General features: G+C 47.2%; 2 protein-coding genes across 5 annotated transcripts in view; both read right to left on the bottom strand.

Annotated features, from left to right (window-relative positions):
• Nucleotides 1-4,033: 4,033 nt before the first annotated feature.
• On the bottom strand, nucleotides 4,034-7,303 carry Znf414 (zinc finger protein 414). 2 transcript variants are annotated; one of them, XM_060370937.1, is made up of 7 exons: nucleotides 7,167-7,303; nucleotides 6,266-6,539; nucleotides 5,905-6,012; nucleotides 5,692-5,797; nucleotides 4,930-5,264; nucleotides 4,801-4,851; nucleotides 4,034-4,381 (listed from the first exon to the last, which is right to left on the bottom strand). In XM_060370937.1, exons 1-7 carry the CDS (start codon nucleotides 7,167-7,169, stop codon nucleotides 4,056-4,058), a joined length of 1,203 nt encoding a protein of 400 aa, XP_060226920.1. In that variant the 5' UTR covers nucleotides 7,170-7,303; the 3' UTR covers nucleotides 4,034-4,055. The 2 variants fall into 2 exon arrangements, with proteins under 2 accessions (XP_060226920.1, XP_021508564.1); XM_021652889.2 differs by lacking the exon at nucleotides 4,034-4,381 and having other exon boundaries at nucleotides 4,678-4,851.
• Nucleotides 7,304-13,837: 6,534 nt separating this feature from the next.
• Myo1f (myosin IF) overlaps nucleotides 13,838-25,218 on the bottom strand; it is a 52,734-nt gene continuing 41,353 nt past the window's right edge. For all 3 annotated transcript variants that reach the window (XM_060370934.1, XM_021652871.2, XM_021652873.2), the window contains 9 exons: nucleotides 23,764-23,878; nucleotides 23,507-23,676; nucleotides 21,162-21,307; nucleotides 20,574-20,720; nucleotides 20,280-20,428; nucleotides 19,783-19,866; nucleotides 17,867-18,062; nucleotides 17,603-17,772; nucleotides 13,838-15,427 (listed from right to left, as the gene is read on the bottom strand). In XM_060370934.1, the coding sequence (XP_060226917.1) occupies nucleotides 15,351-15,427; nucleotides 17,603-17,772; nucleotides 17,867-18,062; nucleotides 19,783-19,866; nucleotides 20,280-20,428; nucleotides 20,574-20,720; nucleotides 21,162-21,307; nucleotides 23,507-23,676; nucleotides 23,764-23,878 (1,254 nt within the window). In that variant the 3' untranslated portion in view covers nucleotides 13,838-15,350. The remainder of the gene's footprint in view (nucleotides 15,428-17,602; nucleotides 17,773-17,866; nucleotides 18,063-19,782; nucleotides 19,867-20,279; nucleotides 20,429-20,573; nucleotides 20,721-21,161; nucleotides 21,308-23,506; nucleotides 23,677-23,763; nucleotides 23,879-25,218) is intronic.

Raw genomic sequence — 25,218 nt, 5'->3', positions numbered from 1 at the left:
CTTGGAAATGAACCAGGTGAGGTTTCATAAGATTATTTAAATGGAAAGAAAGCAGCTGAGGCTGAGAGATAGGCCTCCTTTGTTTTAGCACACAGCATCAAAATTCTTATGCTTCTGTATTGCCATCTTGGGTCACAGTTCCCAGAGGTGGGTCTGATTTTACAGGCATCTCAACTGGATAGGGATGACCAAGTCTGGGTTTTGGACTTTCCAGAGTCATGGTGAGTAGAGTCAGAGGTAGGGATATGAAAGAAGTCATACCTGTAATCCCAATTACTAGTTGAGGGTGTGGGCAGGTGAATTACACGTTCAATTCAGGTTTAGTAACTGGAGACCCAATCTCAAAACTGAAAACAGTGGGCCAGTGAGCTGGCTGGGGGTTGTGGTGATAGAGTTGAGGACACTTGCTCTACAAGCTGGATGACTTAAATTCGATTCCTGGAACCCATGCAAGGTGGAGGGGAAGAACAACTCCACAGCTGTCCTCTGATCTTTATGCTGTGACACACACTTACTGGCCAAGCAGCACACTGCAGGCAATTAAAGCTGCTACTAGCTAAGGGTGAATGACAGCTTGGAAATTGCCAGGCTGACCACTCTGTGGAGCCTGGGGACCAAGTAGGAGAGCGTACAGGGCAGTGTGTAGGCTCCCAGCATGGCCACCAGAGGCCTTCTCACACTGTATTTGGTTCACATGGCTGTGACCTGGCTCTAAACTATGGAACTAGTAGCCCAAAATGATCAAGGCCAAAGAAATAATCGTGGAAAAGTCGGGAGTTCTTTGAAGAAGGGAATATGGTCCAAGTGGCTGAGACATATGAGCTGGGATCCAAGATTGCAGCTGCTCTCCACCTGTTACTCCGGATAAAGTCTGGCATCCCTCAGGTGACGAAACTGTTGGTGGACAATTCCCAAGTGATGACCCAGCACCTGACCCTGCAGACAAGTCTCCAGGAATTGCTCCATCTGTTCAGGTTAACCTCTTTTGAGCAACTGCAGGTATGTGCCTGCCAGCTGATCAGGCTAACTCCTTCTCCCACATTGACACTCTTTTGTGCTCCCTGCTGGAAAGCTGGGACACTTTGGCTATCTGGGAGTTGGGGGTAGAACACTGGTAGTACCAGCTTGAGCAGAGAAGGTCGAGGATTATGAGAGTTCAGAAGGCACAGTGTGGGCATCTATAAAGTGGCAAGGATTGGCACGTAGTTTGGGCAGTAAATGTGGTGCAGTGGAAGTTCTGTAGGTCCCTGGTAGGGTCCCTCCATCCCCACTACTCAGTTTCTGGAATGGGAATCACTAAAGGGACATTTCCCAAATCCCCTATTCTTGCCTCTCAACTCCGTTCATCCAGAAGATCCCAAGCATTATGACATCCACTTTATTTTTTGTGTGGTGTATGCACCTGTGTGGGTGCATGAATCTGTGCTTACGTTTGCAGAAGCTATGGGTTGCTATCAGCTGTCTTCCTCTTGAATTCTCCAACTTTTTGAGACAAGGTCTCTCACAGAACCTGAAATTCACTTTTTGCTAGACTGGCTGGCCAGGAAGTCTCACGTGTCCACCTGTCTCTTATCTCCCTTCCCCTCCCTACTACATTACTTGCTATTTGTTATTTTACTTTGGCTTAATAAACTCACTCATTCAAAACCAAGTATGGCCATTGTGATCATTCTCTGGATTCCACAATCAATGAGGTTGAATAAAGAGAAGATAGGAGGGCTGTGATGGGGATGTAGGGCCTGGAGGACCTAGCTTAGCAGTGTCTGGTATTACCTTTTGGCTACAGATACAAGGACAAAGAGGTGACAGAAGAAAATTCTGATTTAGAGATAGGACACAAGGGAATAGTGAGACAAACTGGGGTGTGACCAAGGAGGTCTTTGGGTTTTTCCTATTCCCAAAAGGAGCTATGAAGATTATGGCCATGGAAGAAGATGCAGCCTTCCTCAGTCACTTTACTTTGTTTTGAGCAAGGTCTTTTAATGGGACTTCAACTCAGTTTTGGCTAAGGTGGCTGGCCACCAAGCCCCCAGGGTCTGACGGCCTTGATTCAGTGCTGGGTCACAGACACATGCCACCATGTCGTTTTAAAATGGGTGCTGGGAATATGAACTCAGATCCTGCTTGTATCTACTATGTTATCTCTCCAGTCCAAGAACAGGAGTCTTTATTCAGAGAGCTGTATGAGCCACTGAGGAGCACTGGTGAAAGATGCTCTGACAGGGGTAGCAGGGGATACCCTAGCTAGAGAGGTAAGACCAGTCTCCAGGTAATGGCTGAAAAATACATTGGATGTCTAATCCCAAGATGCATGCCAGTCTGGCTCTGGACTGCAACAGAAGCAAGGCACCATATTTTCTTGGTGTGTATGTGGGGTGGGGGGAGGTGCATGTTATGTATCCCATATCTAGCCAGGATGCGTTTGAATTCCTAATCATCCAGACTCTACTCCCCAACTCTGCCCCCCCCCCCCAGTTCTGGAAATGTATGCATACATTAGCATGCCTGGTTTATATGGTCTTGGGGATAGAACCCAGGGCTTTGTACATGTGAGGCAAACACTGTACTGAATTACATTTTATATCCTTTTCTACAGGGACCCCAGAGTCTCCAGAGCTAGGGCTAGGGCAGAATCCAGTAGCAGAAGAGGGTCTGTTGACAACAAGGATGAAGTTCAGTTCTTCATCCTGCCATGCCCACCTCCTTAACCACAGTTACCCGAGGCTTTATCCTCTCCTGTGAAACCACTGGCCTCTAATCCAGGATAGCTCAGAGCTGAGATCTAGCTTCCCACACTATGTGTTCCTAACGGTTTTTCCATTTTCATTTTGTTGTTGTTTGGATTCTTTGTTTTTGTTTTTTCATTTTCTTAATGCAGTTACACCTCGGCCATAGGCCCCTTCCTGTCTTCCTAACTCTTGGTACTTAAAAAACATTTTTGAGAAAGTCTTGCTGTGTAGCCCAGGTTGGCCTTGAACGTAAAGAATGATCCACCTCTGCTTTCCAAGTGCTTGGCTGTGTCACCACATCTTGTTTTTGAGACAAGTGTTTCATTGTGTAGTCTAGCTGAAACTTGTTACTTAGATCAGGCCTTGAATTCACAGAGATCCACCTGCCTCTGCCTGCCAAGTGATGGGATTAAAGGTGTGTGCCACTATGCTTTTAAGTATGGGGCTTTAATATACGAAAGTTAGGAGGACAGCTCTGGAGAGTTGATTCTTTTTTCCCACTCCACTATGGGTTTTGTGATCAAACAGATCATCAGTGTTGCATGGGCAAGCACTTGAACATGGTGAGCCATCATGTTTTTTTGATGTTGTTTTTCAAGACAGGGTTTCTTTTGTTTGGCCCTGGCTGTCCTGGAACTACCTCTGCAGACCAGGCTGGCCTTGGACTCAGAGATCTACCTGCTTCTGCATCCTGAGTGCTCGGATTAAAGGCATGTGTTACCATAACCAGATTTTTTTTAAATAAAGGAAAAAATATCTGAAAAACAAACAACAAACAAAACCCTCTGGTTTCTGGAAGTTGTGGAACAGAACAGTGGGCACAGGCTGCCCCTATCTACAGCTGGCTAGGATGGGCACTATGGTAGAGACCTGGATTCCAGGGCTGAGGTGACAGTGCTAGGAGTACTTAGGAGAGTCAGGTTCTGTGAAGCCAATTCTAAGTCCCCTTACTACATTGTGTGAGCCTAGACCCAGTAGGTAGAAGCCTACTGCTTATTTGAGGGGAAGACAGGAGAGGGCTCAGCGGTTAAGAGTTCACTGTCATACTGCTTTTACAGAAGACCCAAGTTTGGTTCCCAGAACCCATGTTGGCAGCTCACATACCCATACCCTCTTCTGGCCTCTATGGGCATTATATTCTCGTGTGTACATACATACACATTCACACACACACACACACACACACACAAAAAAAAAAAAAAAATGAAGCATAAAAATCTTATCTGAGGGGCAAGGGACCCAAGACATAGCACCTTTATTGTCCCCTTCCTCCTCAAATTACAAAAAAAGACTGCATCCCCTCCCACCCAGCCCAACACAACTGGTTCAAAGCTGTGAGAAAAATGAATTCTCCCCCTCTGACAGCTGTGATACCCCAGGAGCAAATGGGGTTGGGTCCTTGTGGAGTTGAGTGGGAGGCTGAGCTTGGGCCTCATCCCTTGCCTCTAGCTCCATGCCCGAACATTTCTCAGCCTTACCCGCCCGGATGTTGGCACGAAGGAACCCTGGCACCAGGGATGTGGGGGCGCCAGGGCGGTGGTCCTGAAGGTGTAGTGTCATGGTGGGCCGCGAGGCCGTGGAGAAGTCACACTGCATGCACGAGTAGCGGCCACGCGTGTGTTCCCACACGATGCGGCTGGGGGCCGCGAACCCTGCAGGCAGGCAGGCAGGCCCCAGTCAGTCCTGGGTCAAACCGCAGAGGGCCTTTCAACCATGAATGGTGGATGTCAGCCTGGGCAGATTAGACTTTTCCCTGTGTCTATCCCCCTCAGCTTCTAGGGTGCAGCCAGGCTGGATCCTTTCTCCTGGGCTTGAATACCCATCATTGAAGGCACCAAGTTTGGCTGCCATCCCTGGACCCACCACAGGAGAGGACCACTCAGAGATGGGTAAGGCGCAAGTTTTTACACAGGAACGCCGACGCAGATGAAGGCATAGGTGCCAGTCATTTTAAAGGTAAAATCATGTATTTTAAGGGACAGGCACTGCTGCTTCCCAGCATTCACAAGGCCCACACAGGGCACAGGAATAAAGGCCCCTCCACCCTGCCCTGGTGGTCACCTGCACGCACCTGAGGGTGCATCGGAACCGCCCTGAGGTCTTCTTGGACTGCCAGCAGCACCTGTAGGAAAGAAGTGGGTCAAGTTCAGAATTGGGGTGGGTCCAACCAGCTTTGCAGGCAAACCACTCCCACACTCACCTTGACTCTTTTTCCAGATGGCAGTGCTAGAGGCTGGTGGCCCTGGAGCAGCAGTCAGGAATGGGCGCAGTCGTGGAGGACTCAGGCCAAAGGGTGCAGGGTTCAAGTATGGAATGAAGGGCCCAGTGGGGGCAGAGGTGAAAGGCTCAAGTAGTGGGAATGGCAGGCCCAGGGTAGATGAAGAGTCAGACTCTGTGGGGCGCTCAGGCACAGGTGGCTCTTTGTCCAGGGAAGGGGGTGGTGGTGGAGCTGGGCTCTGAGCATGCTCTGCACAAACATGCAGATGCTTGAAGAGCGAGCGGTGAGTGCGGAAGCGCAGGAGGCAATTCTCACACCTGGGGGCAGGTACAGTGCTGGACTGTCTCTTAGGCAACAGGAAAGTGCCTACCCATTGCTACCCAGAGGCTAGGATGCGGAAAGGGTATGTAGGTAGAAATCTCTGGCAATGCACCCAAAGTAAAGCTTGGCCTACATGCCCTCCCTTACTGTAGCCTTGCTCTTTCTGGGTCTCCAGCTTGGAACTTCAAGTTTCGATTTTACTTAGGTGGCAGTGTTCCACATAACAAGTGAGGTGGAACTGGACAGAACAACAGCATGTACACCTTACCCTGCCAACCTGAGCCTGTAGCCAGGGTGACTTAGTCCTATTCTTCCATGCAGTTGGGGCTGGTTTCCCAGGCCACACTCATATTCCCAACCCAACCCTCCTCCACACACTAGGAAGGGCTAAAGGTCTGGAATTGACAGAGATCAGGATCTCACTTGAAGTAGCGATTGGGCTTGTAATGCAGCTTGCCATGGGCTACCAGCTCCTGCATGCTGGGGAAACTCTCAGTGCAACTCAGGGCTGAGCATCGGAAGAGCTTGCCTAGATAAAGACCAAGTGAGGAGTGGGATGGTTAAGACTTGGGGGGAGGGGGGGCACTGCCTACCTTCCACCCTAATCTTTTTTACTGTCTCCAACCCTCATCTTACCTTCCAGTGACTGTGTAGGTGGGCAGTGGGTACGGAGATGCTGTGCCAGATCACGAACACTGGGGAAACTGAGACAGCAGCCAGGGCTAGAGCAGGGTATCTGTTTCCCTGCAGGATGAATGGGTGTCATCTATCTTTTCCTTACTGACCTGTCACCCATCCCACTACTAGAATAAACTGACCGGAAGGGCTGGATTTGTTCAGTTCACCCATGGAGCCATACCTGACATACTGACAAGATGCTCAGTAAACGGTAAGGAATCCCCCTCCCCTACACAGGATACACTGTAATTCCTTATCCTGCACAACTTAAGTCCTATGGAAGGTCCTGTGATTCCCAGAAGGACCCATCACAGATCACCTGGTGGTGGACGTCGTCTGGGCAACCTCAGGTCTTCATTGGTCCCCACACCTGTACTGGTTGAGCCAGCCTGGCAACTGTCTGGGGTTAAAGAGGCAACCTGCTCTGGAGGTCCTCCACGATCCCACACTGGTGGTGTGGCTGTTTGGTTAGGGCCTGGCTCCTCCACAGAGGAGAAAGTGGTCGTAGCTGCCACATCTGACGATGCCACTTCCTTGTCAGGTTTACTGAAGCTGGATTCCGTGGTGTCAAGGCTGGGCCTGGAAGGTTCCTCCTGGTGCAAAAAGTAGCTAGAATTAGGGATCAAGAATTCCCTAGGACAGAAGGAAGCTCTTCTACTCCAAAGGTCCACAAGACTCAGGGTTTCTAACTCTCTCCATTCCCCTTCATCCCACTTTCTGAGTCACCAGCAAGATCAGATAAGGGAGGTAAGGGAAAACTTAAACTACTGTCTGTTGCCTAATTCCAAGTGCAGTCGGGGTTATCTATGAGGGATTATGCATGAAAGAGTACCATAATCAACATCCCTTCCTCTTCAACTTTGGCAGGAGAGAGGCACCATGGGGAGGAGGCGTGGCCTACAGGAGTAACATGGAAATGCTGGAGGGCCTAGAGTGTATTGTATGATGATGGAGAATGCTGGCCGAGCTAGAGCTGCGCAGACGAACTCAAGAGAAGCTCGGGGCAAGACTGTGTTAAATATAGGGGATGGACTCGGACACAGTGGGCGTGGCCCAAGCAAAGCCAGGTCTAACCGAAGGGGCAGAACGCTCACTGACAGCGGCGGGCGGGGACCCGGATGTGGGGGCGGGTCGGGGGGGGGAGAGGGTTCCTGCGGCAGGACCGCCCCCTGTCAACCCCCGCTGCTTCCAAGCGCCCGCGTGCGGGGTGCCGCGCTCACCATCCTCTGCTTAGTTCGATCTCTGGTTCCTGTGTCTTCGGTGGCTCCGGCTCCAGTAGGGGCGACTTCCTCAGCAACGCGGGCTCACGCTCACGTCGGCGCCATTTTTACACCCCCTCCCCCCGTTTCTCAGATCTCGCGAGATCTAGGGTGTGGCCTAATCCTGGACGCTTCTCTAGGAGGAGGGGCTTGAGGCTGGACTGCTGCTTAGTTAGCGTGGTAATTTATGGTCTGCAAAATGGACATCACCACCCCTTTCCCTGCATGCCCCAACTCTGGAAAGGCAATAAACAGCAATCTTTCGTCTTTTTTGTATAGCAGGTCAGATTAACCTCGAACTCTCTGTACGCCTGTCTCAGCCTTCAGAATACTGGCATAACAGATACTGTCTGCTTTTAACTGGGCTTTATTTTTAGAGGAAATTGACAACAGCTCCCCTGCCGTTATTTTTTAGCCCAGACTGGCCTTATACTGAGACATTGAACTTGATGCCTCCACACCAGGTTTTAGGTGGCACCACGTATCAAACCCAGCGTTTTCATGTATGTTAGGCTAACACTTTTTCAAACTAAGCTACATCCATAGCACATACATATGCAAGCGGAGTGTGTGTGCACAGACGTGACCCAGTTAAGTGTGGAGGCCCAAAGTAGATACTGTTTTCCTCTATTGGTCTCCACTTTATTGAGGCAATGTCTCTCTGAAGCTAGAGCTCATCAGTTCCCACTAGTCTAGCTACCTTGCTTGCCAGAAGATTCCTGGTGTCCACCTCCCAAGAGCCCTGGTTACAGGTAGCTGCATGCCTCCCACACAGGGATGCTGGGGACCCAAACTCTTCCTTATCTGCATGAGTGCTGTGGGTCTGAACCCTTGTGTCTGTACAGAGCCATCTTCCTAGCAAGCTCCTTTTTTTTCCCAGCACATCCAATCTGCAGTAAGAATAAATCTGTTGTAATAGCTCGAAGGGAGAAACAAGCTAACTGTGGCTCTTCAGATTTTGTGAACAGGAAAATCCCACAGATACAGATGTATGAACATAAATCCCAAGTGCACTGGTGAGGTTCCCTGCCTGACCTACTAAAGTGCATACATATTAAACTGCCAGGGAAACTTGGGAGACTTGACTCAACCACTGAAAATGGAGAGAAAATAACAGCAGAGAAATGATTTTGGAACTATTCTATGAGATGAGAAACAAAAGGGATGTGGAAATGATGAAATCAGGGAAGCCTGTCTGAGGGGGGTGACTTGAGCTGTACCTTGATGCCTGATTTATCACAGTGCTCTGGGAAGCTAGCACAGATATCCTGAGCTGGCAACAACAAGCTTCCCTTTGCCAAGCTGTTGTAAGTGGTGATTAATATTTACTACTGGATATATCTTCTGGTAAAGCTTGCTGTTAATCTTAAACAGCTATATACCCAAATTACCACACAAACACTGGAATTTATTAACCTAGAACACAATGCGGGGCAATAGTTACTCCCTCCTAAACCTCCAAGCCCTCATAGTTTCCTAACATTTAGATTTCCCACATTATACTTGCTTTTAGTGATATATTAGGTCCAGTCTATCTCTCCACGCTGTTCCAAGATCTTTCCTCCAGCTCTCTCTCCTAGCTCTCCTCTCACCCCTTCTCCTCCCACTCATTTCCTGCCCGATCCTCCCCTCTTTCCTGTCCTCTGGCTCCTCCTTTTGCACAACATTGTGTCTAGTTGCTTTATTTTGGCCTGTTTACACAGAGTTGAGACAGGATGCTTAGAATGAGTATCACAATGCAATATCTGGATTGAAACCAGAGAGTGGGGGTTGAAATCAGCATTTGAATGAACAAGGGTAAGGTGTATACATTTCAAAAGAACATTATACCAACACCAAGCAATAGTGAGACCTCTGCACTATTGAAACAGAATCAAGACGTGGTGTGAAGGTCAGAAAGAGAACTCGGGTGGGTCCTCTAGGCCTTTTGAGACATGGAAGAGAGAGAAGCCGTGATTTCTGATGTATTCACTAATATTTGTTTTTCCATTTGTGTGTGTGTGTAGTGCATGTATATGTGCATGCATATTTGTGGGGTGTTCCTGTGTGTTAGTGCATGTGCATGTGGAGGTGGAGATTGATGTAGGGAATTATCCTTCATGGTTCTCCCTTTTTATTCAATGAAACAGGACCTCAAAATCAAATATAGAACTTACCAGTATGGCTAGTCTTGCTCTGGGGATCCTCTGTCTCCACTGTCTGAGACTGAAATTACAGTGTAAGACCTGGGGTCTCACAGCTCAGGAGTTCAAGATCGTGCCCTTCCCAGAAACTCCCCCAGACCACGGACTCGTTGCAAAAGCAAGAGGTTTAATTTAACCATTGCACAATGGGGTCACCCCTGCTGGTCAGCAAAGAGTGGCACCGGGAGACAAAAGCCTTAGGTTTTTAAAAGACAAAATGTGGGTAAATTTGAAGTTGCAGTTTTGGCAACTTAGGATTGGATGAGGAAGCTATAAAGTAAGATAATTGGTTAGTCTTAGGTGCTCAAGCTTGGCCAGTCCTGCCAAGTGTGGATGCAGCTGCAATTGAAGGTAGGGTGGTTAGCTCATCCTTGAAGATTTGGCTGGAGGTCTGGGTCTACTCAGAAGAAGGATTGAGGCCATCTGGGTTCATTGCTAAGAAACACTATCTTGAAGACAAGGGTCTGGTCGTTCTCTTTGCTGAGTGGAGGTCATTGCTTGCTTGCTTTTTTTATATCTGTCCTCACAGATAGGGTCACATTCCTCCATTCTCTGGAAGGGTACTAAGAGGCTTTAGCTTAACCTGGACCTAAAACTCAAAACTATAGGCTTTAGAAGACATATAGGTTACAAAGTTAGTCTAACCCTTTTAGTGGTATACACCTGTAATCTCAGTACTCTGGATGTGGATGCCAAGAAGATGAAAAATTCAAAATTATCCTTGGGTACATATTTGAGAATTTCATACAACCTATTTTGAACATATTCACCCCCACCCCCAGCTTCTCCCATAACCACCCTCTTTCCACCTTCCCATCCCATCCATTCCAAATGAACCTTAAGATTTCTCTCTCTCTCTCTCTTTTTAATTTTCCCACTGAATCAAGTTTGTGTTGCCCCTTTTTTCTTGGAAGTGGGGCTTGCCTTGGTGTGTGGTCAACCTACCAGAGATCACTGTTTTCTTGATGTTATCAACCATCTCTGATTCTTATACTCTGACATTTCATCTGAGAAGATGATCTCTGGAGAGAGAGCTGTGACATATAGGTCACATTTAGAGCTGAGCATTCAACTGTCACTTATTCTCTGCATGTCAACCAATGAGGGAGACTCTGTTTTTTTTTCCCCAAGAAAATTAAGTAGATTTAATTTTAGGTGTAAGAGTATTGCTTGCATGTTGAGCCACCTCTCCAGACCCCAGACCCTCTCTTCAAAAATATCTTACTTTTTTAAAAGATCACATGGTAACATACCTGTGATCCCAGTACAAAAGAAACTGAAGAAGGCTGGGTGTAGTAACACACTTTTAATTCCAGCCTCCTCTTCAATTCGTTGTTGTTATCATTGTGTGAGAGGGTATTTGAGGGGTTTGTCATTTGTTTGTTTGTTTGTTTATGAGATAGGGTCTCACTACGTAGCCCTGGCTAGCCTGAAACTTTTTTTGTAAAGCAAGCTGCACTTTTGTTTTGTTTTGTTTTTTGAGACAGAGTTTCTCTGTGTAGCCTTGGCTGAAACCAGGCTGGCCTTGAACTCACAGTGATCTGCCTGCCTCTGTCTCCCTGAGGGCTGAGATTAAAAGCGTGCACCAGTGTAAGCAGGCTTTTTAACTCACAAAAATCAAACTGCTTCTGCCTACCAAACACTGGAATTAAAGGTGTGTGCTAACATTCCTGGATTGTTTTAGCCCACATCAGGGTCTCATGTTGTGCAGACTAGTATTAAATTCTATATATAACTGAAGATGACTTTGAACTGCTGACCCTCTTGCCTTCATCTCCCCCAGTGCTGGGATGATAAGTACACTACCACAGCTGGTTTGTGTAGGCCTAGGGATCAAACTTATGGCTTTGTGCATGCTAGTTGAGCAGTCTACTGAGTAACAGCCCCAGAATCTCTTTTTCAGGTGTTTTTTGGTTTTTTGTTTTGTTTTGTTGGTTTTTCAAGACAGGGTTTCCCTGAAAATCAGGCTGGCCCAAACTCATAGAGATCCTCCTGTTTTTGCCTCCCTGAGTGCTGAGATTACAGGCATGCACAGTTGCTTTAATTTTACTTTTTAAAGATTTATTATTTCTTTATGTGTATTTGTGTATCTGTGTGAGTACACATGCCAGCAGAGGCTAGGAGATGATGAAAGGATCAGACCAACTTTGTAACCTATATGTCTTCTAAAGCCTATAGTTTTGAGTTTTAGGTCCAGGTTAAGCTAAAGCCTCTTAGTACCCTTCCAGAGAATGGAGGAATGTGACCCTATCTGTGAGGACAGATATAAAAAAAGCAAGCAAGCAATGACCTCCACTCAGCAAAAAGAACGACCAGACCCTTGTCTTCAAGATAGTGTTTCTTAGCAATGAACCCAGATGGCCTCAATCCTTCTTCTGAGTAGACCCAGACCTCCAGCCAAATCTTCAAGGATGAGCTAACCACCCTACCTTCAATTGCAGCTGCATCCACACTTGGCAGGACTGGCCAAGCTTGAGCACCTAAGACTAACCAATTATCTTACTTTATAGCTTCCTCATCCAATCCTAAATTGCCAAAACTGCAACTTCAAATTTCCCGCAATTTTTCTTTTAAAAACCTAAGGCTTTTGTCTCCCGGTGCCACTCTTTGCTGACCAGCAGGGGTGACCCCATTGTGCAATGGTTAAATTAAACTTCTTGCTTTTACAAGTCCGTGGTCTGGGGGAGTTTCTGGGAAGGGCACGATCTTGAACTCCTGAGCTGTGAGACCCCAGGTCTTACACCACAACACCTGCTGTTTGCCATACTGGGACCCTGACCCAGGGCTTTGTGTATTTAGGTAAGCACTTGGCCAGCTGGGCTTTTGCGGCAGTCTCCTTTTGTTGCAATGGGCAAAGGTGTATGTGTGCTGGGGAAGGAAGAATGGGGTTAGGCTGAGGAAAGAGCAAGGCCACAAGGAAGGGAGAGGAGGGGCCGGATATAAGCAATTTTGTGAAAGAGCCCACAGGATGTGGGACTGAGGACTGGGTAGTGTGTACGTGACAGAAGTTCACAGCGTGGGGCTGTCCCTAACCTAAATATTCAAAACTGTTTGTTAGAATATATCAAGCCACTTTTTTTCCCCTCCACTCCCAGCACCTTTCCCAACCCTGCTCAGAAGCCTAACTTCTGGTAAACAGGGTATCTTCCAAGCTAGTGGAGCTAGGGGACTATATCTGCAAAGTGCTGGAGGGGAGAACAACCTGTGTGGTGAGATAGAAGGGGAAGGCTGGAAACTCCTTCCACTCTCTTTTCCTCCTCCTCCTCCTCTCCCTTTGTGTGTAGCCTAGGCTGGCCTTGGTTGTCTTGTAGCCATGATGAGTTTGCACTCCTGGTTTTTCTGCTTTCACCTCTTGAATACTGGGGTGATGGGATGTGTACCATAGATACCTGGTTAAAAGGGTGCTCCTATGGAACCCAGGACTTTCTTCACGATAGGAAAACACTCTCTCTGGCTACATCCTTGACCTTATTTTTGTTCTCTTTTGTTCCTATCCTTTCCTTTTTACCAGTCTCTTCCCTCCACCCTCCCTCTTTCTTCCATTTTGGCATTGGGTTGGAACATAGGGCTTCATGCACACGAAGCAAACATTATCAACTGAGCTATAGCCCAGCTCCTCCTTTTTTTGTAATGGAAATTCATTTATTTACAAATTAGAATTAAATTTAATTAAATTTTTTGCTGACGGGCACATTGTGTATATTGAGCTGTATATGCCACATGTGTATATTGGGGTCACAGAACAACTAGCAGGGCTGGTTCTCTCCTTTCAGCATGTGGGGTCCCTGGCATGGAACCCAGGTTGTCAGATCTGGTAGAAAGCACCTCTACTTGCTGAATCAGCTCACTGCCCCTAACAATTTATGTACTATTTTTATTATTTTAGATATTTATCCATTTTTATTTTATGTATATGAGTGCTTTGCCTGCATGTGTATGTGTGCACCACATGTGTGCCTAGTGCCCAGGGCAGAAGGTGTTAGATAGCCTGAGGCTGGAGTCCTGTGGATGGTTGTGAGCCACCTTGTGGGTACTGGGAATCAAATCCAGGTCCTCTAGAGGAGCAGTCAGTGTTTTTAAATACTGAGCCATCTCTCCAGCCCCTATGTGTTATTAGTGGGAGGGGGCCCATGAAAGAGTAAAACTTTGCACAGTGAGTTCTCTCCTTTCACCTTTATGTGGGTTCTGGGGATGAAATGCAGGTTGCTGGAGTGAACAGCAAGCACCTTTTCCTGCTGAGTCATCTCCCTGACTCTGTTCCTTCATAAAAGTAACTCTGTGTGTGTGTGTGTGTGTGTGTGTGTGTGTGTGTGTATGTGTAAGATCATGAGGCCTAAACACTAGACAGAGAACTATAGACAACTAAGGAATGCTGAGAATGGAAGAACACACCAACTGGTTGTTCAGTGTCAAATGGTTAGCCCTAAAAACACATACATACAAATGGCATGATTTTCAAATATTTATTTATTTATTTTGAGGCAGGATTTCTCTGTGTAACACTTCTGGCTGGCTGTCCTGGACTTGCTTTGTAGATCAGGCTGTCCTCAAACTCACAGAGATGTACCTCCCTCCATCTCCGAGTGCTGGTATCGCAGGTGTGTACCACTATGCCTGGCTACAAATGACACTGTACACATTGACTAGGTTGCCTTTATATATTTAGGACAAGTAAATGATTATTTTATAGTATCAAAATTTTTTAAAACATTTAAAATAAATAAATCTTAATTTTTAAAATTATTTTTTGAAAACAGGCAGAGGACGCATGTCTTTAATTTCAGCACTTAGGAGGCAAAGCAGACAGATCTGTAGGAGTTCAAGGCTAGCCTGGTGTATATAGTAAGTCTCTCTGTCTGTCTGTCTCTCTTAGCTCTGGGTGTAATCCATGTTAAGCAAGTACTCTTTCAATAGAGTGTAAAAGAACTCATAGATGAGTGGTTCAGCCACACTCAAGGACTGTGAAATGCTTTTGTGGAATGATCGGCCAACAAGAGGCCAGATGTGGCCCAGCTGCATCCTTGTGCTTCTTTTTACAGCAAAGGTTGGTTTCCTGAGGCAAAGCTGAAGTGAAAAGGACCAGAATGGCTTTCCTGGGCAGTCTTCCTTACCTCCCCCACCCCCACACCACAGAAAGGATCTTATATAGCCCATGACATCCTCAAAATCAGCTATGTTGGGGCTTGTTATATCCCCACTAGGGTTAAAGCCCTCACCACCAAGCCTGATTGATCATCTGAGTTTGATTTGACTCCTGGAATTTGCATGGTAGAAGGAGAGAACTAACTTCAGAGTTGTCTTCTGATGTGTGTGTGCACATATGCACACACTCACACATACACTCTCACACACACACGCTAAATAAATATTTTTAAAGTTTAAAAAAACCAACAGCTACATAGTCAAGGATGACATTGAACTCTTGATCTCCCTATCTCCATCTCCTGAGTCCTGAGGTCATAGGCGTGTACCACTATGCCCAGTTTTCTGCTGTCCTGATGAAACCTTATGCTTGCAAGGCAAGTGCCCCACCATCTAAGCCATATTCCCAGCCCCAGAACTCAGTAATTTACTCCTTGCTTTTACCTGACATGTTTATTGCCTCAGTGATGAGAGAAGATGGAAAGGCCTGATTGTCAAACTTCCCTAACCCTGGACCGTGCACAGCCCTTTGCTCACAGGGCAGGACCTGATTCATTTCATACACACAAGGTGGCTGGGAGGTAGATACTGCAGCAAATCCTATTGGATAAGTGATAAAATGGAGACTTGGAGAGCAATTCAACCCGCAGGAAACTAGCACCAGGCGTGGGGTGCTACAGTGCTGATTCTCCATATACAAGGCCCCCACTGGGCTGGAGGCCTCAGGCCTGAGCGTTCTGGCCAGTGCAGAGTAATCAAGGCTCCCTCTGGTAGGGCGTGGCTCCCTGGCAGCCAAGCAGGCTGGCTGGTGGGTAGACAATCAGATCTTCTCCACATAGTTTCCTGGAAAGAGACCTTCCTGGCCATGCAGCCGGCCCTTCCACCAGCCAGAAGAATCTGTGGGAGAGAAGAGACACTGGAGAAAGACCACATGCCTCCTCTGTCTACTTTATTCATCTTGGATAATGTTTTTCTTTGCTTCTGAGACATGGCCTCATGTGGCTCTGGTTGTCTTTAAATATACTATGGATGGGCTGGGGAGATGGCTTAGTGAAGAAAATGCTTGTTGCGCATGTGTGAGGACCTGAGACGGGTTCCTCAGAACCCGTGAGAGCTGGATACAATGGGATGTGACACATCTGTTAGTCCAGCTCAGCGGTCAAACAGGAGACTCCCTGGGAACTGTTGGGTCATCTAGCCTGATATATATGGTGGCAAGTAACAAAAGACGCTGTTTCAAACAAGGTAGAAGGTAAAGACTGGCCCTAGATTGCCCTCTGACCTCTACGTGTATGCCATAACATGTGTGCAGCTTTGGTAAAACACAGGAATGCATATGTGTGTACACATATACACATACATAAGCACACAGACACATGATCATGCATACATTCAGATACATAAACATACACACAAGGATGTGTGCATGTGTGCTATGTTTCGAGGATGTCCTTGGACTCTTTTATCCTCCTGCCTCTGTCCCCTGAGGATTGTGATTATAGGCATGAGTAATCACACTCTGTTTCATTTGGAGACTGATTCTGTCTCTGTGAGTAGCCCAGCGTTGTCTCTATACTCTCCAATCCTCCGTCCTCAGTCTCTGAAGCTCTAGGACTGTATGTATGTGCCACCATTCATGGCTACCAGCATTTGGATCCGAAGAGGGTGCTGGGGATTGAATCCCAGGGCCTTCTACATGCTAGGCAAGTGTTTTACATTCAGCAGTTTACTGACTGAGTTATGTCCTCCATGCACCCGACTTCCCTCTCCCTCCTACCCTTCCACCCTTCCATCCCTCCATTACACTGAGAAGGATGGAACCCATCACGTCATGCATGTGAGGCAAGTGCTCTATCACTGACCTACATTCAGTCCTCTCATTCTCTAGATGATTTGCTTGTAGTCTTCTATCAAACCACCTCCTTCTATAAATCCCTTCCTTCAATCCCCAGGTGTATCCAGGGCCCCCTGCTATCCACTTTTGGAGTGTGTGAGGAATCCTTCTGGGGTCATCCCAGAGGACAAAAGTAGGAAATGAGCAGGGAAACCTGGACTCAGCTTCCTTCCTACTCACAAGGATTTGTGAAGTCAGTTGTTACTGATAAAATAAAGGCTACAGCCTGGCAAGGTGGTGCTTACCTGTCATCCCAGCATTCAGAAGGCTGAGGGAAGAAGGATAATGAATTCAAACCCATTCTAGGCAGCAGAGCATGGCCTTGTCTCAAAATGAAATAAAATGAAATAATAAAGAGGCTTAGACATGAGGTGTGATGAAATGAGGCCATAGCCATAGGTGCTTCAGGAGGTGGTGTTCAGAGACAAGGCTATCCAGACGATTCCACTCTGGTGAGGCTGTGAGCTGGACACTCCTGTTCATATATATATATATATATCCATCCATCCATCCATCTACTTATCTATCTTTTTAAATGTGTGTACCACTGCACTCAGCTTTAATTTTTATTACACTTTGTTTTTCTGTAATGTGTGTGAACAGTATGTACCCCTGTGTTGCATGTTTTTGCATGTGTGTAGGTGCCCATGTATGTGGGCCCATGTGTGTGTGAAGACCCTACAGGTTATCCTTTCTGCTCATATAACTTGTTCACTGAGGCAGAATCCCTCAGTCAGAACCAGGGCTTGGTGATGTGGCTAGGCTTGCCAGCCAGCTTTCTCTGGGGATTCTGTCTCTGTCTTTTGAGTCTGGAATTATGGATAGGCTGCCATACCCACCCATCACTTACTGGTATCTGGGAATCATAACTGGTCCTCATATTTTCGAGGCAAAGCTTTAATCATGGTGCTATCTCCCGTGTGTGTGTGTGTGTGTGTGTGTGTGTGTGTGTAGGTCAGAGTCAATTTTCTCCTTCCATCATGTGCATCATGTGGATCCTGGTGATGGAACTGATGTCATCAGGTTTGGTGGTAACAGCCTTTATCCACTGGGCCATCTCAGTGGCCCTTGCGTCTGTTCTTGAGTGGATGGGAAAGCTATGCAGTAATGTGTGGCTGCCTCATTCTGTCAGGGTTCTGAACAGTCCCCACTCTTAACCTCTGCCCCAGAATACAAACCTTCCATGAGGATCTCAATTACTTCGTTCACGTTAAAACTCAGTTCGTCCACATCTTGGCCTATGTATTGGTACAGTGCCCGGCACCTTGGGCCATGTGATCGTGGCTGAGGCTTGGGCCGGCCCACTCCTGGCACAGGTCTCTGCCCTATGCTTCTCTTCCTTTGCATGCTGTAGGGGAAGCATGGGTCTCATCACAGCCCTAGATACTCCCCTGTCCCATGACCACCTCCTGGGGCTGTGCCCTCCCCCCTTCCCCACCTACCCTGCCACACCCTGGTCAGGCACGTTGAGAAATTCTGTGTTGTGTTCAGAAGGTGGCCGCGCCCGAGGACGTCTGCTGGCTCCTAGGGTTGAGGATGGAGGGCCCTGAGGGGGCCTCTGGGAATTCCTTCCAGATGTGATCTCCATGGGTAGAGGCCCTGCCCTAGAAGAGGGTGGTACCCCATTTCGATTCAGGCCTATGATGGAAGCAAACACAGAGATATCTATCGTGAGTAGCTGTGACCATTAGAGGAGTCAGCTTTAAGTTCTGAGCCTGACAGAGGATGCAGCCACTCTCAACCCAGTGTGGGCAGAACTGTGTCTGAGGGCCAGGAGTGATTTTAGTCCCAGCACTTGAGGAGGCAGTGGCAGATGGATCTTTAAGTGCTAGGCCAGGCCAGCCAGGCCAGCCAGAATCACATAGAGAGATCCTGTCTCAAAAACAAAAACATAATGTTGCCTCTAACGCCATAACTTGAGGAGGCAGAGGCACGTGGATCTCTGTAAGTTTCAGAACTACATGTTGAGATCCTGTCTCAACAACAACAAACCAAAACAAACAAAAAGAAAATAACAGAGTCTGAATGAGGGACCTTGGAGGTAGGAGGATATAGAGGGAAACTTTACAAGTGCAGAAGAGGAATTTTGTGAATGGCTTTAAAAATTATTATGTATTGCCAGGCGTGGTGGCACACACCTTTCGAGCACTGAGAAGGCAGAGGCAGGTGGATCTCTGTGAGCTCGAAGATACTCTGATCTACAGAGTGAATTCCAAAACAGTCAAAGGTGTTGCATAGAGAAACCCTGTCTCAAAACAAAAAGAAATAATTATATATTATGATTGTATGTGTGTATGATGTATATGTGGGGCACATGCCACGGCACACACATGGAAGTCTGAGGCCAACTCTATGGAGTTGGTTCCTTCTTTCTACCTTCACTTGGGATCTGAGGGTTGAATTGTGGCCTCCAAGCTATGCAACAAGAATCTTTAATTGATGAGGAATTTGTGAGTTTCTTTCTTCCTTCCTCCTCCTCTACCTTTTCTTTCTCCATCCTCTCTCTCTTCTTCCCCACTCCTCTTCCACATTCCCTTTCTCCTTTGATTCAGGGTTTCACTGTGTAGCTCTGGCTGGGTTGGCACTGACTATGTAGAACAAGATGACCTTGAACTTCCAGAGATCTACTTGCCTCAGCCTCCTGAGTCCTGGAATTAAAAGTGTTCACCTCCACATCCAGCCCAGATTTTTATGTATGTATGTATGTATGTATGTATGTATGTATTTTTGAGATGGTCTTATGTAGTTCAGGTGCCTCGAACTCCCTGTGTGGTCAACACACTTGGATTTCTATGGCTTTCTGTACTCTACTACTGGTGTATGAGTGGAGGATTTAGATGGCAAGTCTAAGCAGAGGTTTCAAGACGATGGAGTTGTGTTGGATGTTGGAGAAGTCAGACTAGCTAGGGTAGGGTAGGATCTTTTATTTTTTTTCCTTTTCTGAGACAGTGTTTTTCTGTGTAGCCTTGGCTGTCCTGGATTCTTGTAGATCATGCTAGCCTCGAACTCACAGAGATCTGCCTCCCCAAGTGCTGGGATTATAGGCCCATGCCACCTCGCCTGGCTTTTTTTTTTTTTTTTTTTTTTTTTCCCAAGACAGGGTTTCTCTGTGTAACCTTGGATGTCCTAGACTCGCTTTGTGGACTAGGCTGACCTCTAACTCACAGAGATCTGCCTGCCCCTGCCTCCTTGAGTGCTGGTATTACATGCTGTTAGAGTAGAATTTTAAAGGTATTTCCAATTATGCTTATACTGCATCTTGTGGTAGATGGGGAGCTATGGTAAGGTGAGACACTGTTGTAGTTAGATTGTGAAGTCCACAGCATTAAGAGTTAAGCATTAAGAGTTAGCTCCTTACCTCTGGGGGGCCCAGGGGCTGCTCGAGTCGGGGCCTGTGCTGACCTTCGAGGTCTTCCATGGGCTAACCCCTTTCTTGTAGGTTCTGAAAGAAGAAAGCAGAGATAGATTTAAATAGTGGCCAGACTAGGTCCTTGACTCAGGTCCTCCAACAGTCCTTCTTCAGCTTGAGACCATGCCTCTGCTCATGTTCACTGGTTCTCCTATGTTTATTGCAAGTGGGGATTCCATCTTTCCTGACCCTACTCTTCACCCTTCCTACTCTCTGAGCTCTCCTTCTACAGGACACACCACACCATCTATTGACAGCATAGGATTGTTTTTCTGGCCATGCCCATCCATGTTTTCCTCCCTCTCATTGATCATTTCTATAAGGCGGGATGTCTTCCTTTATACCCTATCGGCCTAGGCCCCCCTAGAGCAGGCTCTCTGACTCTGTTCCCACAAAGTTCACCACTTTGTCCTCAAGATGCCCACCTCTGGTTCCCTCAGACTTACTGGTGCTCTTAGGCAGTCCGTCCCTGATGCTGATAGTGAGAGCTCGGCCCCCAGCCTTGAGCACAGCCAAGTCACCTGTCCCTCGGGAGAAGGTAACATTGCGGGTACTGCCTCCGCCCCAGCCTTCCTTCTTCACCCGAAACTGTAGTCTGGGGGAGAGAAGGGAGTTTGGGGGTGCCAGTTGCGGTCTCTCTTCCATACCCCACCCGTGAGGGGGACCTGCAGTAGGTAGGAGCACGGTGCTGGGCTGGGCCTAGAATGATGCTAGAGCCAGCCATGGGTTGAGGGGCTTACGTGTCACTGAAGGTGAGGGGCAGGGGCCTGCGTGCTGCCTCTTCAAAGCGCTTGCACAGAAGGCTGACGAATTCAGTCTTGAAAACGCTTTCCAAGAAGGAGTCAGCAGCCTCTTCTTGGAGGATGAAGAAGTCATCCTGTCGGGTGCTGGGAAAAGGCAGGAAAGTATCAAGTGGGGTGCAGGAAGATCTGACTAGTAGGATCAAGTTTGGGAAAGGGAGCAGGAGGAGCCTGGGAAGGTTGCAATTGGGAATGACCAGAGGTCAGGTAGGAAGAGGGACAGAAATTATTTCCACACAAAGATCATGAAAGTTGGTCTGAATCTGAAATACATTTGCTGTGACCCACATGGTGGAATGGCGTCACACAGACCTCCACTCATACGCTGTGACGTGTGCCCTTCCTCCAAATCAAGATGTAATTGGTTTGCTGAAGGTCGTGAAAGTAGGGGCAAATGAATGTGGCAGGTAGGGGCAAGAGAGCTACACGTATAGTAGCACCCAAGGTTACACTGGTAACAAGCAAGCAGGCAGCTGAGGAACACCAGGTAAGTAGGTTACTACAGGAGAGGTGGTCACTTGGCCTTACCTGAGGGACACCCCTCGGAGGGCCTGAATTTCCAATTTCTTCTTCAGGACTTCACGAATCAGACCCTTCTCTGGTCCCCTTTTTACCTTCTCTCTCCCAATCACATATATATACTTGGGGGTCAGGATCAAGTCCCGTTTGATAGGCTGTGGGAAGGCAAGACCATAGGCTGATGGCTGGTCTCCAGGGCATGGGCAGCCTGGCACCAGAGGTCCAGCTATAGATAAGGGTGAGGCCTTCAGGGCAGGTGACTGGGAAATCCCTCCAAGTGAAGGTGTGTGAGTTGCTAAATCACATAGTAGCATAAAGTGAGGTTATATTGGTTAGAATGGGATGTCAGGGCCAGGTGACAGATACAAGATAGAAGAAACACCTGATGTGACTACAGCCACGTGTGTGTATGTTTGCGTGTGTGTTAGAATGCTGTCCTCTGGGTATGACATGGTTGTTGTCCTCTCTGCATCCACATTTATTTTCAAGAGACTTGCACAAGACTGGGCTCATTACATTTTGATTTCAGGTGAGGGGATCATGAGGACAGAGTCCTCCTGAGGATTTGTGGGCAGTTAATGGTTGCTAGGAAGAAGGACTAATATAGCCCCACCCCTCCTTGAAGAACTGTAGGCAGTTAATGGTTTGAGTGGGAGAATGAGAGTTTTTTCTCCCGTGGTATAGCCAATTGTAAGTTGCCAGTGATTCTGTAAGTAACCAATCCCTCACCCATGTTCTTGGAAATGAAGCAAATTAAACTATTGTGTCACCAAGCTATACTTTAATGGAAGCGTTTCTTTGGGCTGTCATTGGTGCCCTGTCTGGAGTGAATGGATGTGTTAGTCTCTCGAGGCAAAGCTCACAAAGCTGTGCCTGTGCACGGATGTGTGCGTGCACACTAGGCACACACTGAGCCACGTGCCCTCACCTCAACTTTTGTAAAGCTGTGGATTGCGGCTCTGCTGTGGTGGCACATACTTCTAACTTTAGCACTCCAGAGGCAAAGGCAGGTGGATTTTTGAGTTCGAGGCCAGAATGGTCTACAGAGTGAGTTCCAGGACAGCCAGGGCTACACAGAAAAACCCTGTCTCAGGAGGAAATGAAGGTATGAATTGTTTGAGTGAGAGTATACAACTCATAGAGGCAGAAAAGAGCATATTGCCTGAACAGTTTTTTTTGTGGTGGGACACATGTGTTTTCCCAGTGCTTGGGAGGCTAGGGCAGGAGAATTGCAAGTTCTAGGCCAGTCTTGGTGCAAAGAAATGAAAAAAAAAAAAAAAAAAAAAAAAAAAAAAGAAAAGTCATGATCACAAGTAAGGGGCATGAGCTTATATGAACCACACAGATCTCTAGGAAGGTGGGTGTGATGGTTAGTTATATTTTATTTTTAAATTTATTTATTTTGTGTGCATGACTTGGCATAGAGGTCAGAGGACAACCTGAGGGAGTTAGTTCCTCCCTCTACCAACTCAGGTCTTCAGTTTTGGCAGCAAGTACATTTACCTCCTGTGTCATCTTACCATTCCATCTCATATATATATATATATATATATATACCTATACACCTGTTCATATATATATAAGGGGTTTTCTAGATTAGGTTAATTGGTCATTATAATTTATCTGTCTGGTCATGATTTCTGGGACAGTCAGGCATGCTGTGAACAAGGCTCCCTTGACATAGTGAGAGTGTTTATATGGATAGAGGCATCAGAGTAAAGTGAAAGTGCATCCAATGGACAGGTGTGTCTAAGCCAGGCGAGGGAAATGGTCCTGTGGAATAGACTTCTGGGCAAAGTGACTGTGTCATAGTAGACAGATGCATCTGGAAAATGCATGTATTTCCATGGGTGTATGGATGTAAGTGGGTGTATCTGATGGGTAAGTGTGTCTGCACTGCACAAGGACAGGTTTGCTTGCCAGCTTTATTACCAGCTGTGGAAGTATGGATAGGTGTGACAGTGCTACCCCTGGGGTTTTATATAGCCTAGGCTGATCTGGAACTCACTATATAGTAGAGGATAATCTTGAAATCCTGATCCCTCCAAGAGCTGGGATTACAGACACATGCTACCATTCCTGGTATGCTGGGGATGAATGGTACATGCTAAGCAAGTACTCTGCCAACTGAGCTATAGCCCCAGCCCCTTAAGGTCACGTTTGATGGACAACAGTGTCTACCACAGTAGAGGATTTCCTTGTGGATAGGTGTGCCAGGGCCTGGTGGGGCATAACTGTGAGGAGAGATGTCTGCACACTCATGACAAGGGCATCTGGATCCCGTGAGTGCTGTTTCTGCTGTAGGTGCTAGGCAGAGGCACAAACTCAGTTGGGAACACCCACTCAGGTCTCACCTTGAAGCGGCGGTCATACTTGGTGACTGAGTCGGCAAAGTCCACTCGTTCCCTCTTGGCCAGGAACTGACGCAACTCAGGCCGCTCCTCTAGCCCCAGGTAGTCTCCAACAAAGTTCCGGTTGATGCTGTTTCGCCTGCGTTCCTTCTTGTTCAATAGGATGTTAGAAGCTGTGAGGACACATGCGTGATTAACAGTCATGTCCTCTCCTTAATCTTCCTGCCTCCAGACTGAGTCTCCTAATGAAGGCCCCTCACCTTCTTCCCGCATCTCCTCGTACTTTCGGATTGCTACATGGCGTCGCCAGGCTTTCTGGATGGTGCGGGCAAAGCCATCAAACTTCCTCTCTCGCATCTCTTCCAGGAGGAAAAGCTGGACAGGAGGAAGGGATTGTTGGCCTTGGCATCTCCCAAGTCTCTGATTTTCCATGGACCTTCCTGAATAGTCTCACACTTGCTATGCAGCTGTTTTACAGCTGAGGACAACCTTGAACTCCTAATTATCTTGCCTCTACCTCCTTAAGTGCTGGGACAACAGGCATGCACCATTACATCTGCTTTATGGGCTGCTGAATGAAACTCAAGGCTTTGTGCATATTAGGTAAATGAGCCACATTCTTACCATCCAAAATGGTTTTCATTTCCTCTTCATGACTATCCCTAGGAGTCCTTCCCATTTCAGGGCTCATGCCCCTCCACATTAAAATAGAACAATGGGTTGTACTGGAGATGTGTCTCAGCAGTTAAGAAGTGCCTATTGCTCTTGCAATTCAGTTCCCAGCACTCATGTCAGGAAGCCCACAACCACCTGTAACTCCATGGGCTCCAACACCCTCTTCTGGCCTCTGTGGTCAGCTGCTCATGCACAGACTATTCTCTCACACAAATTCAAACCGTGGGTTTGTCTTGTTAGCATCAAATCCAAGTTCAACCACTGGTTTGCTCTGTGTGTGTGCCACACATGTGCCTTTGTAGGTCAGAAGTTGATGTTGTGTGTCTTCTATCGCCTTCCACCTTATTTTATTTTTTTAAAATTATTTTGTGCATATGCTTTTCTGTATACAATATGTCCGTGCAATGCCACTGGAGGCCAGCAAAGAGGGCATCAGATCCACTGGAGCTGGAGTTACAGGTGATTGTAAATCACCATATGAGTGCTAGGACTTGAACCTGGACCCTCTGGAAGATCAACTAGTACTCTTAACTGATGAGCTGTCTCTCCAGCCCTCTACCTTATTTTTTGAGACAGGGTCTTTTACTGAACCTGGAGCTTGCTAATTGGCTAGACTGGCTGGGCAGTGATCCCATACTCCTCTTGTTTCCAGCACTGGGATTACAGGTGTGCCTCACCAAGCCTGGTCTTTTAAAATGGATTCTGAGGATCAAACTCAGGCTTGCATGGCAAGCACTTTAGTACCTGTGCCATCTCTCCAGCCTGGGAAATGCTATTGAAAATGAAATTGGGGTCTGTTTTAAAAATAACTAGAGTCTGGAGAGATGGCTTAGTGGTTAAAAGCATTTGCCTCCCAGCCTGGAGACTTGAAGTTCTATTCTCAGAGTTCACACAGTGGAAGGAGAGCAAGCACTCCTGCAAGCCGTTCTCTGAGCTCACACATGTGCTCTGGCACTTGTTCATCCCTCCTCTCACATAAAAAAATAGCACTTCGTCAGAGGGATTTGCCCAACACATAAGAATCATGATGCCAGGGCTAG

This window comes from Meriones unguiculatus, chromosome 17 (genome assembly GCF_030254825.1).
Source record: "Meriones unguiculatus strain TT.TT164.6M chromosome 17, Bangor_MerUng_6.1, whole genome shotgun sequence".
NCBI lineage: Eukaryota > Metazoa > Chordata > Mammalia > Rodentia > Muridae > Meriones > Meriones unguiculatus.
This window is presented reverse-complemented; position numbering and strand designations above follow the sequence as displayed.